Source organism: Cajanus cajan, chromosome 5 (assembly GCF_000230855.2).
Source record: "Cajanus cajan strain Asha chromosome 5, NIPB_CcT2T_4, whole genome shotgun sequence".
Lineage (NCBI taxonomy): Eukaryota > Viridiplantae > Streptophyta > Magnoliopsida > Fabales > Fabaceae > Cajanus > Cajanus cajan.
This window is the reverse complement of record NC_138521.1, coordinates 58,098,875-58,116,126: the sequence shown is the minus strand read 5'-3', so window position 1 is coordinate 58,116,126 and position 17,252 is coordinate 58,098,875. Positions and strand designations below refer to the sequence as shown.

At 29.2% G+C, this 17,252-nt stretch overlaps 3 protein-coding genes across 3 annotated transcripts; 1 reads left to right on the top strand and 2 right to left on the bottom strand.

Annotated features, from left to right (window-relative positions):
- Positions 1-5,537: 5,537 nt before the first annotated feature.
- On the top strand, positions 5,538-9,460 carry LOC109812256 (SGNH hydrolase-type esterase superfamily protein). Its single transcript, XM_020376181.3, has 6 exons — positions 5,538-5,702; positions 5,798-5,875; positions 6,404-6,544; positions 7,388-7,464; positions 8,311-8,475; positions 9,018-9,460. The coding sequence occupies exons 1-6, from the start codon at positions 5,601-5,603 to the stop codon at positions 9,196-9,198; spliced, it is 744 nt and encodes a 247-aa protein (XP_020231770.1). The 5' UTR covers positions 5,538-5,600; the 3' UTR covers positions 9,199-9,460.
- Positions 9,461-14,259: 4,799 nt separating this feature from the next.
- LOC109812275 (transcription factor MYB98) lies at positions 14,260-14,949 on the bottom strand (the record flags this gene model as incomplete). Its single annotated transcript, XM_020376201.2, has 1 exon — positions 14,260-14,949. A coding segment is annotated over one exon (690 nt), but the record flags the coding sequence as incomplete, so codon positions are not given.
- On the bottom strand, positions 14,942-16,204 carry LOC145949265 (transcription factor MYB98-like). The gene has a single exon (XM_083074177.1). The coding sequence runs from the start codon at positions 16,202-16,204 to the stop codon at positions 15,434-15,436; it is 771 nt and encodes a 256-aa protein (XP_082930303.1). The 3' UTR covers positions 14,942-15,433.
- Between the last annotated feature and the right edge of the window lie 1,048 nt (positions 16,205-17,252).

The following is a 17,252-nucleotide window of genomic DNA, read 5'->3' as shown; positions in this document are numbered from 1 at the left end:
AATATGAGTCTTTTTTTTATAAAGTTAGAGATGCTTTTGAAAGTTTTTATACTAAAAAATATTTTTTATTTTTAGTTAAAAAAATTTTATAAACATTTTCAAATTTATATCTAAACAAATTATATATATATACAATAAAAGATTTGAGTATGTACTTCCATCTCAATCCTAACCTTAACCCGACAGAGCAAACATGTTTGACCCAAAGACTACAAGGCCCAATTATTTATTTCGTGGTTTCAGCCCAACGTTCTTTACTTTTTGAGAATCTTCTTCACGCTGCATAAAAATATCATACATAATACATGCGTGAGAAACTAAATTATGAATTATGATTTATGACCCTACAATGCTGCAACGTTAGCAAGGAGCACTAGCAAATCAAGATATTCGATATAGAGATAGAGACGCTACCCCTAATTCTTTAGTTTGAGTGCATTAGTACACTGAAAATTTAGGACAAAAATATCCAACCTCTTCTATTTAATTAATTCATTTTAGTGATATAATATTAAATTTTAAATCAATAAAAAAAATCATATTTACGCTCGTACCTCATTTCGCTCTTCTTCATCTCTCATGAAATTCATAAAAGCTTATATGTATTTTCCTCCCCATCTCTTTTTTTTTTATATATTTTTTTTATTTATAAAGGTTCCTATGCTGCCCCTTTAATTAAATAGAAGAGGTAATTGAATATTTTCCCCCGAATTTTAGTGTAGGTTATTAATGCTTCCCAATTAAAAATTATGGTATATTTTATAGAATTTGACTTTTTTATAAAAAAAAAAATACTTTAGAGAAAAAAGTGTATTCACAATTGTTAATTATAAAATTAATAATTAAGAATTGTGATAAAATCAAATTATTATAAAATAAAATTTAAAATAATTTATAATATCAATCATTGATTTTTTTAATTGATGATTATTATTGTACTTTAATTTCAAATGCACAATTTTCTCACTTTAGAAGAGCCAAGTACTATTTTATAATATTTTAAAATTTTAATTTATTTTTTAAATTATTTGGAATTTAAATTTTTAAAACTTGTCTGAAAACTTTTATTTTAATGTTACTATTTTCCAAATTGAATAGTTTTTAGAAATTAAAAGATTTTAATTATATAACCATTCTGTTTTAATTATCATATTAATTATCTGTTTTTTTTTAGATGTCTTTTAATTAGTTTAGTTACTGTGTTTTAATAACTTTATTGTGCAGTTATTTCTCTATATATCGACACATAGGAAAGTATCCTTAACTCCTCGACCAAACCAACAAATGTATTGAAAAGTTTTAGTATTTGTGATTTATGCATCTATAGCATTATATAAGGATATTATTCCTTTTGATTTTTATTTTTTATATGGATCATTTTATCTTTATTTTTTTTTCCACGATTCCTTAAAACTTAAAACTTAAAACCACATTTCCTACGTAAGTATTTTTTTTTTTAATTTTAAAATTATCCATGAGTAATCGCTCATTGCCTTTATTATCTGCTGGTGTTAAAAGCATTAACAGATAGAGAACTACTCAATAGTATGAAGCTTGATGGAAGGAAAAAAAATGATTTAATGCTAACTTGAGAGACCAAAGGACCTTTTGATTCTTTAAGAACTCATCAGTACTGTAGTGTAGAAACCTAGCTATATTTGTGAAGTTTTTAATCATAGACCAAGGTAAAGTGTTAAAACCTTAGGATGGTTATGAATCCGGATTAATCCAATAAATGATCTGAATGAATTCAAAAAAAAATTTATATCAGTTTAGATTGGATTAAAAAATGTGAATTCAATAAATTTAGACCATATCGCAGATTTTGACGTTGAAAATTTATTTTATCCGGTCCAACTCATCAATTATATATTTTTTTAATAGTATCAAGTTCATATTATTTCATGAAAAAAAAAATGTTCCGTAACAAAAGACACTAGAAAAAACAGAGGTTATTTTCTGGCGGTTTTAGTAAACCGCTAAAAAAATATTGGTTTTAGTAAGGACCTTACGATGGTTATTTGTTCACATGATGAACAGAATGGAGAGAGAATAATTGATAGCCGTGAGAAGACCAGTAACTTGTCCTTCACATATGCTAGGCTTGTGATCTACTACAGCTTTCACTAAGTGACCATTGAGTCCATTTGAGCATGTACCAATGGCAAAGCCGTTGTCATCATAAAAGAAAGTTGCGTAAACATTACACTTGACAGTTTCACATGGAGATGATTAGAAGAATTTCTCTTCACCGAATAAGATTATCTATATGTATAAGGATCTTACACAGAACATACATTTTATTTTTTTACTCTATATATATATAGCAGAATTGTAATACAAAATTTGAATTATATAATCTTTTTAATTAAAAAAATAGGAAACAAATTCTTAAAAGATATCAAAATAAATAAAATCTGTAAATCTAAATATATTACAAATTTCTTAAATATCTCCTTAAATATTCACTCACTCAATTTATTTAAAATTTGAATTATTTTCTCAACAAATCTTCTCTTAATAGAAATTTCTAAATAATTAATTGATTAAAACATTTATCTTCTCAAAACTTGTCCTTCCAAGTAGCAAAGATTTTTTTTCATTCTTTTGTCTTTGCAATATCAAGTGTTTCTCTTTGTACACTTTGCATCCCCTTTTGAACCAACGTACATGTAGTCTTGTGATCTCAACTCTCCCAATGAAATTATATTAGATGCAACAGAAGGTACATATCTCACATTTTCAAAAGTTTGGATGACACCATTGTAAAGTTTCATTCTCACGATCACAATGTCTTTAACCTCCATTTTTCCACCATTTCCTAACTTGAATTGACCAAACTCACCATTAGATTTTAGAGAATGAAACATTGTTTGATCTCTACAAATGTGTGTTTGAGACAGCTGAATTCATTACTCATTTTGATTTAGCAACTTCCTTAATAGTTGTCAAATAGACATCATCATCATCATGAAGGTTTTGGGTTCATTAGCTTGGGAGTTGTCATCATCTCTCCTCGTAATTCTCAATTTTTGAAGATCTTCTCTCATTTCTTTACACATTGATTGCATGTGACCTTTCTTTCCACAATAGTAACATTGCATGTTACTCATATCTCGTTCTAAACGTGATTGCAAATTTGATCTTCCTCTATATCCATCTTATCTCTGTGAATTATTTCTCCCTTGCTTAGAATGTTGCACGGCTAGTGCATGACCTTCAGTATCACTATTCTCATTTTTCATCATTCTCTCATTTTCTCTTAGAGCAGATGTCACTTCATCTAACTTCAACAATAACACTACTTGTTCTTTGTAAAAAAAAATTCGTTTACATTTAACAATGGACACACCAGCTGGTTGAAATGATTAATGTGATCATGAAGATTTCCCATCTCCATTTTGAGTTGATACAACTCCATCTTCAAACATAGGCGATTGGTTAATGACTTAGACGCATAAATGCTCTCAAGCTTCTCCTACAAGACTTTCGGTGTTGTCTCCTTTAATATGTTGCACTTGATCTCAGGAATAAGAACTAACCGAATCATACTTATGACCTTCTTTTGGATCTGACTTCATTCTCTTTTATTGATAGTATTTAACTTTTCATCTTCCAAAGCTTAATCAAGACCTTGTTGTACTAAAATATCTTGAATGATACATAGCCAAATCATAAAATTTGTCTTACCATCAAATAAAAGTATCTCAAATTTTTGTGTATTCCCTACCATAGCTCTGATACTATTGATGGGAAAAACTCTTCCTAAGATTACCCACACATCCAAAGATCTTAAACAGAACACACACATATTTTATTTCTTGGCTCTCTATATAAAGTAAAATTGTAATACAAAATTTGAATCATATAATCCTCCTAATTAAAAAATAGGGAAACAAATTCCTGAAAGATATCAAAACAAATAAAAATCTATAAATCTAAATAATATATTACAAATTTCTAAAATATCTCCTTAAATATTGGTTCACTCAATTTATTTGATATAAACAAATTCTTATATAGTTGTTGAAATACAAAAAAAAAATCTCATATCATTAAAAATAAGAAAAAAAATATAATTTATAAAACACACATGTGCTCAATAAAATTTATAAAGGTAAGCATATGGCTGCACCTCTCTAATACAATTAGGGATGACAAAAATACTCATATTCGTGAGTATCTGTGGATAAAATTCGTTACAAATAGTAAATGAGTAGTTTAAATGGATACCTACAGATAACGAATATAAGTATTTTTCTATCCATCTGTTTATAAATGGATTATGATAGTTTTTATACTCGCGAGCACCTGTTTAATAAAATTTTTTAAATTATAAGATTAATGTATTTTAAGTAATTAGTTATCTTGTATTTTTATTATTATTTTAATATCAACAAAATTAATATTAAATGCAAATTTAAAAATTAACATTAATTTTTATTTTTAACATTTTAATAACATTAAATACAAATTTAAAATTATTTATAATATAATTTTTTTATTTTTTATTTATTTTAGAAAGATCATAATTATCAATAAATAGTCACAAATATTTAAAAGGCTCATAAATATCTATTTAATGAATATCCACGTGAATATTTATAGGATGGGAAGAGATGTATTATGTCCCCACGAGTCCCATTGCCATTCCTAGCTAGAGTCACAATCAAGAAGCATAAATGCCAGCTATTCTCAAGACTTGCGCACGTTGTAGGACAGTATACGCAATTACGCACGTGGTAAAAGTTCTGTGGCGTCAATCATTTTTTTTTATTTATATATTATTTATAGAGATAGAGTTTATTGGTGTTAAAGAATATTGAATCAGTTGGAAAATATAAAATTTAATAAATCTCATAATTTATTGAATAATTAATTCTCTTTTGATTTAGTAATTTTTTATAGACTTTAATTAATAAGAATGAATATATTAAAAAAAGAATATTTTAGAGAATGTGCCGTTATTGTATACTTATATTCTCTCACTTTGTTAAGGTTAAGAATCATAATTCATAATAATTATGAATAAATTGTAAAAATTTATTTAGTTAATTATATATATTTAAAAATATTTATAAACATTATCAAGGAATTCAATTTTTTTTATTACATTAAGTAAAGAAATAAAAATAACATTAAATAAATATATAAAAATAACATAATATTTTTAGTGTATTAAAATGTATTTTAATCCACTATTTTAACAAAATATATTAAAATATATTTTAGCGTATCGAATAAGTAAATATAAATAAAATATATTTTTAATCCTTTTAAAATTATCGAAATTTAGTTTTAGTCTTTTTCACTTTTTAATTTTTTAAATACTTTATATAATACTTAAAAATAATTATAAAATATTATAAAACAACTTAAAAAAAAAAGAGAAGAGAGAGAGAATACTTTCAAATTAAAAAAAATTAAAAGGAATAAAGCTCAACTTGAAAAATTATAGAGAAAAGAAAAACATATTTTACATATTTATAACCGAATAATTTTTAATTAAGCAATAATGTTTGGAGTTTGAGGCAGCGACATGATTTAAACGGTGAATGGTGTAGAACAAACATAACATAAAACCGCGTTGGCGCGAAGAGATGATGAGGCCAAAGATAGTGCTGTTTGGAGATTCCATAACGGAGCAATCGATCCATGAGAATGGATGGGGTGTTTCGCTTGCCAAGGCCTATTCTCGCAAGGTAACATGTTTTTCTCCCCCAAACACTCACATCAGATCCGTTTTCTATAAATGAATAATAAATCTCAAAATTAATGCCTTGTACTGAATGTTCAGGCTGATGTTCTTGTTCGTGGTTATGGCGGATACAACACTAGGTGGGCTATGTTCTTACTGCATCACCTCTTCCCTATGGTATTTTATGCTCACCTAGATCGTTTTTTATTCTGTTAATGTGTGCACATTAACCCCTATTTTTTAACCTTATATGTAATATTAACAAATTTGCAACTAATTGGGTCTCACTCATGTTAGACTAGGTTTTGTATGACTTGTAAGTGATAAAGTACTTTAATCTTTTTAAATATAATTCATAATTTTCTTTTGTTTTTGCCAATAGGGTGTTTGCATAAAATTGAGTTGTAGAAATTCTCTCGTTCAACTTCTCCAAAAGGCTATTTTAACTCGGTTAATTCTAACTTATCAGAGAAACGTACTTCATTATTCATTCTTATTTTCCTTTCCTATTAGTGTTTATAGAGAAGTTATACAAACAGATAGCCAGACTAGAAAACCAACTGTGTTTAAAATCAAATTCTCATGCATTTACATAACAGTTTTCGAACAGTGAGGGGCCAGACCGCCAGAGCCTCTTCCATATAGGGTCTTTGTTTATTTTTGGAAAATCACTCTAATATTGAGTTTGGATGGTTTCATTTTCAGGACTCTACTTCAGCACCTATTGCTACCACGATTTTCTTCGGTGCTAATGATGCAGCTTTGTTGGAAAGAACCAGTGAAAGACAACATGTACCTATTGAAGAATTCAAAGAGAACCTCAGAAAATTTGTTCGACATTTAAAGGTTACATTTTGTTGTTCAATAGTTTTAGATTTAAACTTAACCAGTTTATGAATTACCTGTTCAACATTTCAACTCCAATTTTTATGTACACTGCAAAATTGTATTCCCTTAGTTGGGTTTGCCTATGATGCCAGTTGATATATTTTAATAGGGTTATAACCTTGTTTTATATGCAAGGCAAATATTTTGAATGGTTCCTGGGCATGCTGGCTCAATGCTCTGCAATGACCTGGAAAAAAAGATTAAAAATATCAAGATTTATTTACTAGCTCAGTATTTTTTGGTGTCTTGGGTATTTTTATTTTACATATTGTAATGTTAAAATATTATTTTCTTTAGTTTGATATGGTCATGATTGCCTAGAATGTTCATAGAACAAAATTTTGGTTTCTTTTATGCGTTTTGTGCTATCATTCTCTAATCTTAGTCACATGATTCTGATGATTTTCTATCTTGTGCTTTCAAATAAACATGATTTCTTCTAGCTTTGTTGTTTTGCTTCTGGGTTAATTGTCACATTGAGTTAAGGAGTAGCTATTGTGGGTTGTTTTAGTACTTCATGTTGGTAAAAAAAACCTGGGAAAAAAACATGAATTTTACTCTTATAACATTGAAGGTATGTTTGGATAAACAATTTAATTGAGTACTTATTCAGTAAGCTATTTTCGCATGAGAGTTTGTCATAAATTTTACGATGAAACTTGTTGAAATAAACTAAAAAAGAGCTTGTAGTAGTTTTTAGCCATTTTCTTAAGTCCAAAGCTCTGTATAAGCTCTTCCATTTGCCTCCTAAGTGCTAATTATATTATCTGTTGTTGATTGTAAGTGATAATTTGGTTTCAGGAATGCTCACCAACTATGCAAATTGTGATTATTACTCCACCTCCAATTAGTGAGGAAGGACGCCTAGCATATGCAATGTATTTATAAATTTCTCATCTCTTGTTAGATTTAATATCCATAATCTGCCTTCTTTAGTTTATGGACACCATCTTACTGCACTATTATTTACTTGGCTATTTATAACACTTTTCTTACAAATACCATCAAATGTAATTGTTCCTTCCTGTTTAACTTATATGTCTTCTTTTTGGGTCAATCCCTATTTTAGACCCTAAGATTATAAGCTTGGGTTACTTTAATTCCTAACTTTACAAAACCCTCACTTTAGTCACTGATTTATAGAACATTATACTTTAGATCTTAATGTTAGTGGAAAATGATTAAAGTGAATGGCATTTTGCACAATCAAGAAACTAAATTGATCAGCATTTACAATCTCGGGGACTAAAGTGAGGGGTTTATTCCCTTTGTTTAAAAAAATGCAATAATTACTACATTCACCACAACCATTATAATTGCTATTTTTAGCATCACTATTGTATCCATCTTTTCCAAACCACCATTTGATTATCTATCCCCACGTCATATACATCTAAAGTCCATCACATCAATATTTTACTCGATTGCTATTCCACCTGCTCTCTAAGTATGCTAGTGACTATCAGTTTCTAATTGAGAAATTTTTCGCCATAGCTAAACCTTCATTGATGTGTAATTATTTCTAATCTGATTAAAGCTTCTCTATTGAAACTTTGTGCCCCATTATTGTTTTTGTATTTTGCGATTTTTTTTTGGGTATTACACTTGCCAGTCCATGAAATTCTAGTGTTTTGGCAAAACAAAAAACTATACGTTTACATTGGATTCTACTTATTTGACATTAGTTAAGTTTATGTTTGAGATGTTTTTATTGCGTATTGCAGATCCGTATATGGCACGAATGCTAGCAAATTGCCTGAAAGAACAAATGAAGTAACTGGTCAATATGCAAACGCATGTGTTGAGATAGCAAAGGAAATGGGCGTGTGGCATATCAATCTATGGTCGAAAATGCAAGAAACAGATGGCTGGCAAACGAAATTTTTGCGGTTTGTTACAATCTGGACTTGAAAAATATTGATTGACATAAGTGTGACCCTGTTTTCTTGTTAAATCTTGAATGCATCATGGATTACATTTTACCAAATCTAGTTATAATGTGATTCTGTTATCTTGTTAATGGCATCATGGATTTACTATTTTGTAGTTTAATAAGGATGCCGTAAACTGCTTTCTTCTATATGAAAATTGGAAGTTACAGAAGAGAGATGAGTGGGGAAGTTTAGGTTTGGGATTTATTTTGTGTCTGACAGTATTTCATGACTATTTAATTTTGAATAATTATAAATACCACTTCAATACCGTCATAATTACTTGATGAATAAAATATTCAATGATTTTGATGTTTCTAACTATTAAATATATGTACTTTTTCATTTAATACTTTTTTTTAATATATTAAGAAGATATCGTACAAGGATATAATGTTATTCATTATTTATGCATATTTTATCTGTAGTGGAATCAACTACAATACATTTTATAAAATTTATGGGAGATTCCACCTGACATTGATGTTTTGCTGTTTAAGTGATGGGTTGCACCTGACAACAGAAGGAAATGCAGTAGCCTATGGAGAAGTGATAAAGGTGTTCAAGGAAGCAGGGCTTTCTGCTGATGAAATGCCACTTGATTTCCCACACCACTCAAAAATTGATTACAAACATCCTGAGAGAGCTTTCCAGCAGAATGTTTGTGATATCGCGTTGTGATGTGGCTCTGGTCTAGTCTTTCAATTTTATGCCCTGTTCTATTCTTCCAGCACTACATTTGAGTTTAGTGCTTCAATGATTCCATGGTGAACAATATTTTTCCTGACTTTTTGTGATTCATGTAGTTGATGTCATATAATGAGAAAACTATTGTTGTGGTGCTTTAATGAAACTATTGCTGTTGTGACAAACTCACCTTGTGTGATGTTTATTTACACCATCAAGAAGCACGCAAACATTTATCTTTTGATTTGGTATTTCATTTTTGGTGTGATCTTGATCTGGAATTTCTGTATATCAACATGTTAGTAACATATTCTTTGATACATTCCTAACATATTTTATATTATTAGTTAAAATTTATTGAAAATTCTAAAATTACGTGAGAGACTTAATAAATAAGAGGTAGACTTGTAAAATATTGTAATTTATAATAAATTTTAGTTATAATAAAAAATATATATTTAAAAGAGTGGGTTGAAAAACGTATTATTAGCATTTCATGCCCTAAGCATTCGGCTGACAAACAAATTACTATCACGTCTAATTACTAACTGAGGAAGATTGCTAGGTGGCGTGTGGCTGAGCCAGAACAGATTAGGCTTTATTTTATTTGCGTAACGAGTGTTAGTTTTAATCCTTATGGCCAGGTTAACTAAAAATTCACTTTTACTTGACCTGTTGTCAATATGGTAACAAGATAGATTAAAACCATGACTCCGTCAATTGAGGTGTATAGGCTGAAATGAATAGATCGATTGAGCTCAATAAATAGATGTATTAATACTCCTTTTTTATTCCTTGCACTTTTTGCCATTATTTTAGTAAAAAAAAATAAATAAAAAAATATCCTTTATATTCGTAATGTAACATTTACATTACTTATACATTACAAAAGTTAGTTTTAGTAATGTAAATTTTATGTTATGAAAAATAGTTTTTCGTAAAATTTGTGAAAAGTAAAGAAGAAAAATGAAAGATTGAGATGGCCTAAGATGACTTAAAAGAGAAGAAAATAGATAGAAAAATAAGAGGGGACTGCGAGAGGAGGAAGGGGGAAGGTGAGAGAATGAAAGAGGAGAGCGCAAAAGGAGAGGAGGGTGAAAGTGGTAGTAGGGATAGTTTGAATATTTTTAAGTCTAAAAAAAATTATGTGTAAAGACTAAAGACTTAAAAAAAGAGATGTATACAACAACTTCCTTAATCTTATTAGATACATGAAATGATTTAGCTTTTGAAAATTCTACTTCACTCTTAATTAAGCTCACTTCAACTAACCCATTTTTTTTCTGTGTTTTTTATGTTCATCTAAAACAATTACATTGGTTTAAATATGCATATTATAAATAACTAAAAAATTTATGGGTAAATTTGATACGAAATGTGGACGAGACACTGTGATGAGAAAGGGAGACTTTTACTAAAAATTTCATAGGTATTTAAATAAGGGTTAATATATCAATGCTCGAATTTTTAAGAATTTTTTCTCAAATCTCTAAACTAATATCTTTTAATTAAACATTCAATTTTTAAACAATTTTTGTAATTGAATTTCTAGAGTTAATAAAACTCTCACAAATTATTAGTATTATTATTATTATTTTATAATTTCAAGTCGTCATAAATTAGTTAGTACTATCTAACATATATTAAGTGTTTGAGAACAATTTAACAAGGAACATTCGCGATTGTGATGAAAATGATGGAAACATTGATGAAATAATAATAATATTTTTTTTTTCCATTTTCTACATTTTTGTTCCATCTTTGCCATTAGTTTTACATTAGTCTTCTTATTTATCCACCCATTAAGAAAATATGGTAATTGCTGTACCCATGGAGAAAATGTTATCATATTAATCTCTAAAATCAAATTTTGTCAATTATGCATAAATAAATGAAACAACTATGCTTTTCAAATCAAATATGATTCACACAACTTGATTTTAAGAATTATTGCGGTGACATTTCCTCAATAAGTAAATTAAAAGACGAATGTAAAACTAATGAACAGAGAAAGAACTAGACCTGTGAAAAGTAAAGAAAAAAAAAAGGTTATCATTTCACTAATATTTGGGTCATTTGCAAATGTGTCATGATAACCACCGTAGTTGACTTTTTCTTATACACTTAAGTATCAATTTAGCTTTTTCAACAATGGAAGGACCAAATTAAATTGATTGATTTCCGATTCTAATATGCAACGTACAACATAAATTAACTTTAATAACAAACACAACAGTAAAGTTAATTAACACAATCTTAATTGCGTCCTTCATATATGTTCCCTTGCACAGTTACACAGGTCATTTACCCTACACCAACATTCTACTATAGTCCATATTAACTGACGTGTTACCTCTTTTCCAGACCAAGCAGTTACAGAAAACTGAAAAGGCTTGAGCTAAAACAAAAAAAATCAATCACATTCGAGGGCCTGTATTAATATTTGTTAGTTTTCCGAGTAAGTACACCCAAGTCTCTATGTTGTATATAGTAAAAAAATTGTTGATCTTTAGGGACTTGTGAAGTAGACCTCGATTTCTATTACACTAATTGCTACTTGTAAATTCAAAGATTGAATATCCGCACATGTTAAATATTTGATGTGAGCAGTAATTTAAACTTAAATAACCAAAATCAAATTAAATTTAAGAAAAGCAAATATGAGAAACAATTGGGATTAATTTTATCAATCTCTCTCCTATGTATTCTTAATGATTCTTGCAAATGATTCTATTACTTATTGCCATTGAGTTCTCTATATTACTTATTGCAAATGATTCCAATTCCTTGGCAGTAAAAATTCTAAGATATTTAACTCAATGAATGATTCCTCACTTCATCCAGTTAAACATCTCGCATTAAGAATCAGAACTTGTTACAACCATTAATTTCAAAATCATTCCTAGCTTTCAAAACTAATAGGTGATTGTTTCAAATCTAGATTCAAGAAAAACGTTTTCTAACCAAATTCTAAATCTAAGAACAAAGATAAATGATCAGTTTATCTAAGCATTAAGAACAGAATACAAATCACTAGCACTGAATAATAGATGTAATATATATATGAATCAAAAAGGAATACACAGGAGTTCGATGATTACGTGCGTGTTTGCTTTAGATTTAGAAACGTGATTTTTCACTCTCTCTCCACGTTTACAAGCCAATTTATGTAGAAGCTACAATTTTTTGCTTCTCACAAACGTGAATTTTCACGTCCAAAAGCTAAAGCAAACACGCACTACATCAATCCCAACCTAAGAGCTTTAGCTCTTCATAAAAGAAGAAATCACAAAATAGCAAGAAGAAAGGTAGAAGAAAGAGATCCTCCTAAGAGCGTCGTTCCCACAAGCTCCAAGGCGTTATGTTTCGTCCCCTTTTTCTTTGTTTTTCTCTTCGTGCAACTTATGATCTCTTTTTCTCTCTCTTCAACCCTTTTATATGTGATGGGAATTAAAACAAAGTAAACTAGAAAGATAAGAAACCGCTGAGCGCCTAGAGAATACTTCACCACAAAGGAATCCAAAGGGCTGAACCCTTCAAATCCGCTGAGCACCTGGGAAACTTCTTCATCATTAAGTAATTCAAAGGGCTGAGCCCTTTGAAACTGCTGAGCGCTTAGGAGACAGAGAGTGCTTCATTTTTCCAGTGACAAAACCACTCAGCCCATTTAAGGCACTGAGCCCTACTCCTTTGTTCTCCTTGGAGATGCTCTCTGGCTTAAAAGTGCTCAGCCCTTCAAAAGGACTGAGCCGTTTAACTCCAGTCTTCAAAAACTACAAAATAAAAGGGAAATCTAATCTAAAAACTCATCACTCCATGTACTGACTTAAAATTAAAAACCGTTTTAGATTTCATCAGTATTTACCATAATTTTATCATTATATCAAAAAATTGTGCTAGATAAGTGTTCTAATTCAATATTTTCATTAGATAAATCTGATACTTATCAATATTTCTTTATAACAAACATTACTGCAACAAAATATGTTTTTACCGATATAAGTATTACTAAATTATAAGTAATTTATATATTTTTGTGATGTTTTATAAATATAAAATAAAATATGTTATTAAATATTTTTAACAACATTTTTATATATTAATGACAATATTTTAAAAATGTTATTAAAATGATATTTTGCAACATTTTAATAATATTGTTAAGTTTTTGTAAATTTATAAAATTATAATTAATATTAATATAAATTATACTGTCATTTATACTTATAATTCATGTCTACAATTTCTTTAAAGTTAAAAGTGTACTAAGTTAGTCACTATAAATATAAATTATATATCAAAATTTATTTATTTTAATATAATTTTTTATGTGTTATTTTTTTTATTTGATGTGAGATTTTAATTTTAAAAAATAATTAAAGATTAAAATAACACTTTTGTGTAAAATTCTTTTACTCGATACGAAAGTTAGTATAAGAAAAATAGATATTATAAATGAAAAATATTAAGATAAAAAATATTAATTTATCTATAATAAACTTTTAACAAATATAAATTGAGAAATATTTCTAAAAATGTGTTAAATGTATTAATATATATATATATATATATATTAATATAATATAATATAATATAATATAATATAAGGATTTTAATCGTTGATTGATCATGTACAAAAATAAAAGAGAGAAAATGCAATATACAATGTCAATCGAGATTAAAGTATCCAGAGTTAGTTTATAAGACTTAAAACAAATTTAATGTTGTTTTAGAGTCTGTGAAAGGAAAGCTGACAAAAATTTCATCTCATTTTTTATTATAGCTGTTCATGCTGGTCGAAAACATGTGTATTTTCTTAAACAAGCATCAACCAAGATTTTATTAATATCTTTGTTTATTATAAAATATAATAATACTCATTATTTATTTCAATTTATTATTGTTGACACTGTTCTTTTTTCCCTCCCTTTTCTGGACTGTAGCAAATCTCTGCGTTTCTCTTCCATTGTTGTGCATGCATGGTAACAACATATGAGAACTGAGTCCAAGCACAATAAAAAAAAAAAACTTCAACACTTGAAATAATGAAATTAATCAACGTGTTGAGTCCGTACTATAATGGCTTTCATTAACGTGGGACATCATCTCCACCAAATCCAGTTCTGTCTTAACTTCATGATGCTCGTCAACATTAACAACATGAGCGAACTGCATGATTCCTCTCTGATGAGATTGTTTTCCCTCCATAGTAGGAGCACATTGCATTTTTTCATCAAGATCTTTCTCATCCATTGTAGAAGCACTATGCATATCATCTAGCAGAGAATTAATGCTACACCCCTCTTCAAACAAATTATCATCCAAACAAAAATCTGGGACCTCGTTAAAATCATACTTTGCCACTAACTGGCCATTGGGACAAAATTGATCTGGACACTGAGACTGAGACTGAGCTGCTGCTGCTTTGCCATTATTGTTTGTCTTGGCTTTAGTATTTTTAGCAGATTTTTTTCGATAGTCTATTGGTGGATTTTGGTCCAAGTTCAAGCTCTTGATGTATTCCTGAAGAAGAGTGCCTCTTGGGTACTTTGAACGACACTTTCTTTTGGAATATTGCCTTCTCTTGGTCGCGTTCCAATGGTTTTTGATTGAGTTCTCAGTTCTTCCAGGCAACCTTTTTGCAATCTCTGCCCACTTATTTCCTATCTCTGCATGAGCTTCGATCAGTATCTTATCCTCTTCTTCAGTCCATATGTCCTTCTGCACAAAGGAACAAAAGTAGTTTTTTTTTTTTTAATACAAGGCACTATGAATTGCAATAGTTTAATATTTGGTCTTGATTCTAATCCGGTTCGCATAACTGTAGTTGGTCAAAAAGATTTTCACACGCATAGTGTAATATATTTAGAAGTACATATCAAGGTCATATGAGTCAAGAGGAATAATTTTCAACAATTGGCTCATGCATTTATGGTTCATGTGCTTTTATATATAAACTCAGTAGTGAGAAGTGTATATATTTTTATTATTTTTTATGACTAATAAATTGGAACCTTAATGTCTGGCCTTAAATGGTTATGCCATCGTTCCCTGCATTGTTTCCCTATTCTTCCAGGCAAAGCCTGAGCTATATGTGACCACTTCCTCACTCCAAATTGTTCGACCAGTTGAATCAATAATCTGTTTATGGAATCAGTCAAATCACAATGTGTTTTCTCAACCAAAATATGTGGAAAAAATGACGAAACAAGATTATACAAATAACCATTTAAAACAAAAGGTTTAATAATGGAAAGTATGTATTTGGATATTCCATAATTAAAATTATGAACCTGTCTTCATCTGGTGTCCATTGCCCCTTCACTATGTTGGACTTCTTCCGAGCTTTGAATGTTCTCCTAGTTCTAGGAGATTCCCTGATATTCTTATTGAAGCCAATTCTCTTGTAATAATTTGGTGGCGATATGCATGAGACTTCATCTGGTACAACAAAATTCAAAGGCTTGGTTTCTAGAGCATTGAAGGGCAGATAAGTTTGGTTTGCGACCATGACATCCAATTGATTTGTCCGAGGGAGATTCAAACTATAACCTACATGTTGGAAATTGTCCATAAGATGAGCATGCCCTCTACCATCACTTTCAGCAAAAGGCTTGCTCTCATAAACATCAAAATCAGGAGGCGCATACTCACATGTAACATTATGATCAAATGGATCAAAATTTGGATGAGTTTGTACCCCGAAAACGGGATTAGATGATGAGGAGCCATTCACATGAAACTGATGAAAATCTTGCAAGAAACCCTGCGAGGAAGGAGCTCCAAAAGGAAGTTGATCTTCCATGCTGGGTTTCAAGTAGTTTTGTGGCACATGCACTGGCTGTGTGAGGTCGTCCATGAGAGAAACTGATGAGGGCAACATCTGCGTTTCAAGCCATCTCCGTTTGTGTTCCTTAATAGGAGAGAGAGATTGAGAATGCATTAATTGATACGAAGCATCAAATGGCCAAGATTGTTTCACATCTACAAACTTTATCATAAGTTACACTTCAAGTATAATACTATTGCAGTTACGTTGTTTGCATGGTTAGTCATTATTATGGTCAAACCTTGCTTTGTGACTAGATTTTATGCACTAGTATGCCAGGGCCGTTGTCCACCATAAATACTCTTACAAAACATTCATTGAGAATTTTTTTTGGTACATAATTAGTATATTTATTTATTTATTATAATGTATGGTTTCACTTGTAAAGTGATATTTTGCAATCGATTAAATGTCAAAAGAAAAATAGTAACATGTAATTATTATTATTTTTGTTTAGTAGAGAGTAGGGACAAGGAAAATGTTATTATTCAAGAACACCATGTCTTCTTGTATGAACAAGTGGTCAAAACCATATACTCTCTCATTCTTATAATAATTGTTATGATAGAAGAAAAAATAAGTCTAAAAATAAGTATTATGTTAACTTTTAAATATAATATTAATTATTTTTTTATTTATATCCATAATAATATCTTTTAGAAAGTAATTTTTTGTGTTGCATTAGTTTTAGAAAAGAAAATTAATAATAAAATTAATTTTATAAAATGATTATTTTCTATAATTTATTTATATAAATAATTAAAATGAAGCTTATTATGAAACGAAGGATTACAATAATTTATCATTATCCCCCAAAAAAACACAGCTACACCAAGTGCATGTGCAATAGCTTTTTACAATTTATGGTCATAAATATTTGAGCATTGTGAGAGTAAATTAGTATTGTAACATATCATTTACTTCAGTCAATGCATAACCTTCTCACGCGAAGAAAGACTAATTAGGTCAAATATTGGATGGCTTGCAGTTTGGGAGCACTAGATTAATCCACCGTTAGCTTCATAACCTGAATTAACTCTTCAAGTCGTGTATGTAATGTACCATTACTTTTTTCACTCTTTTGCAGGCTATATTAAAGAATGTGTGCATGTTTAGATTAGATTAATTTTTTGAATTTTATTTTTTGGCCTAAAAGAACTCCATAATATTTCATTTGGGACTTGTTTTAGAGCTAAATAAACTAATTCAAATTTACAAC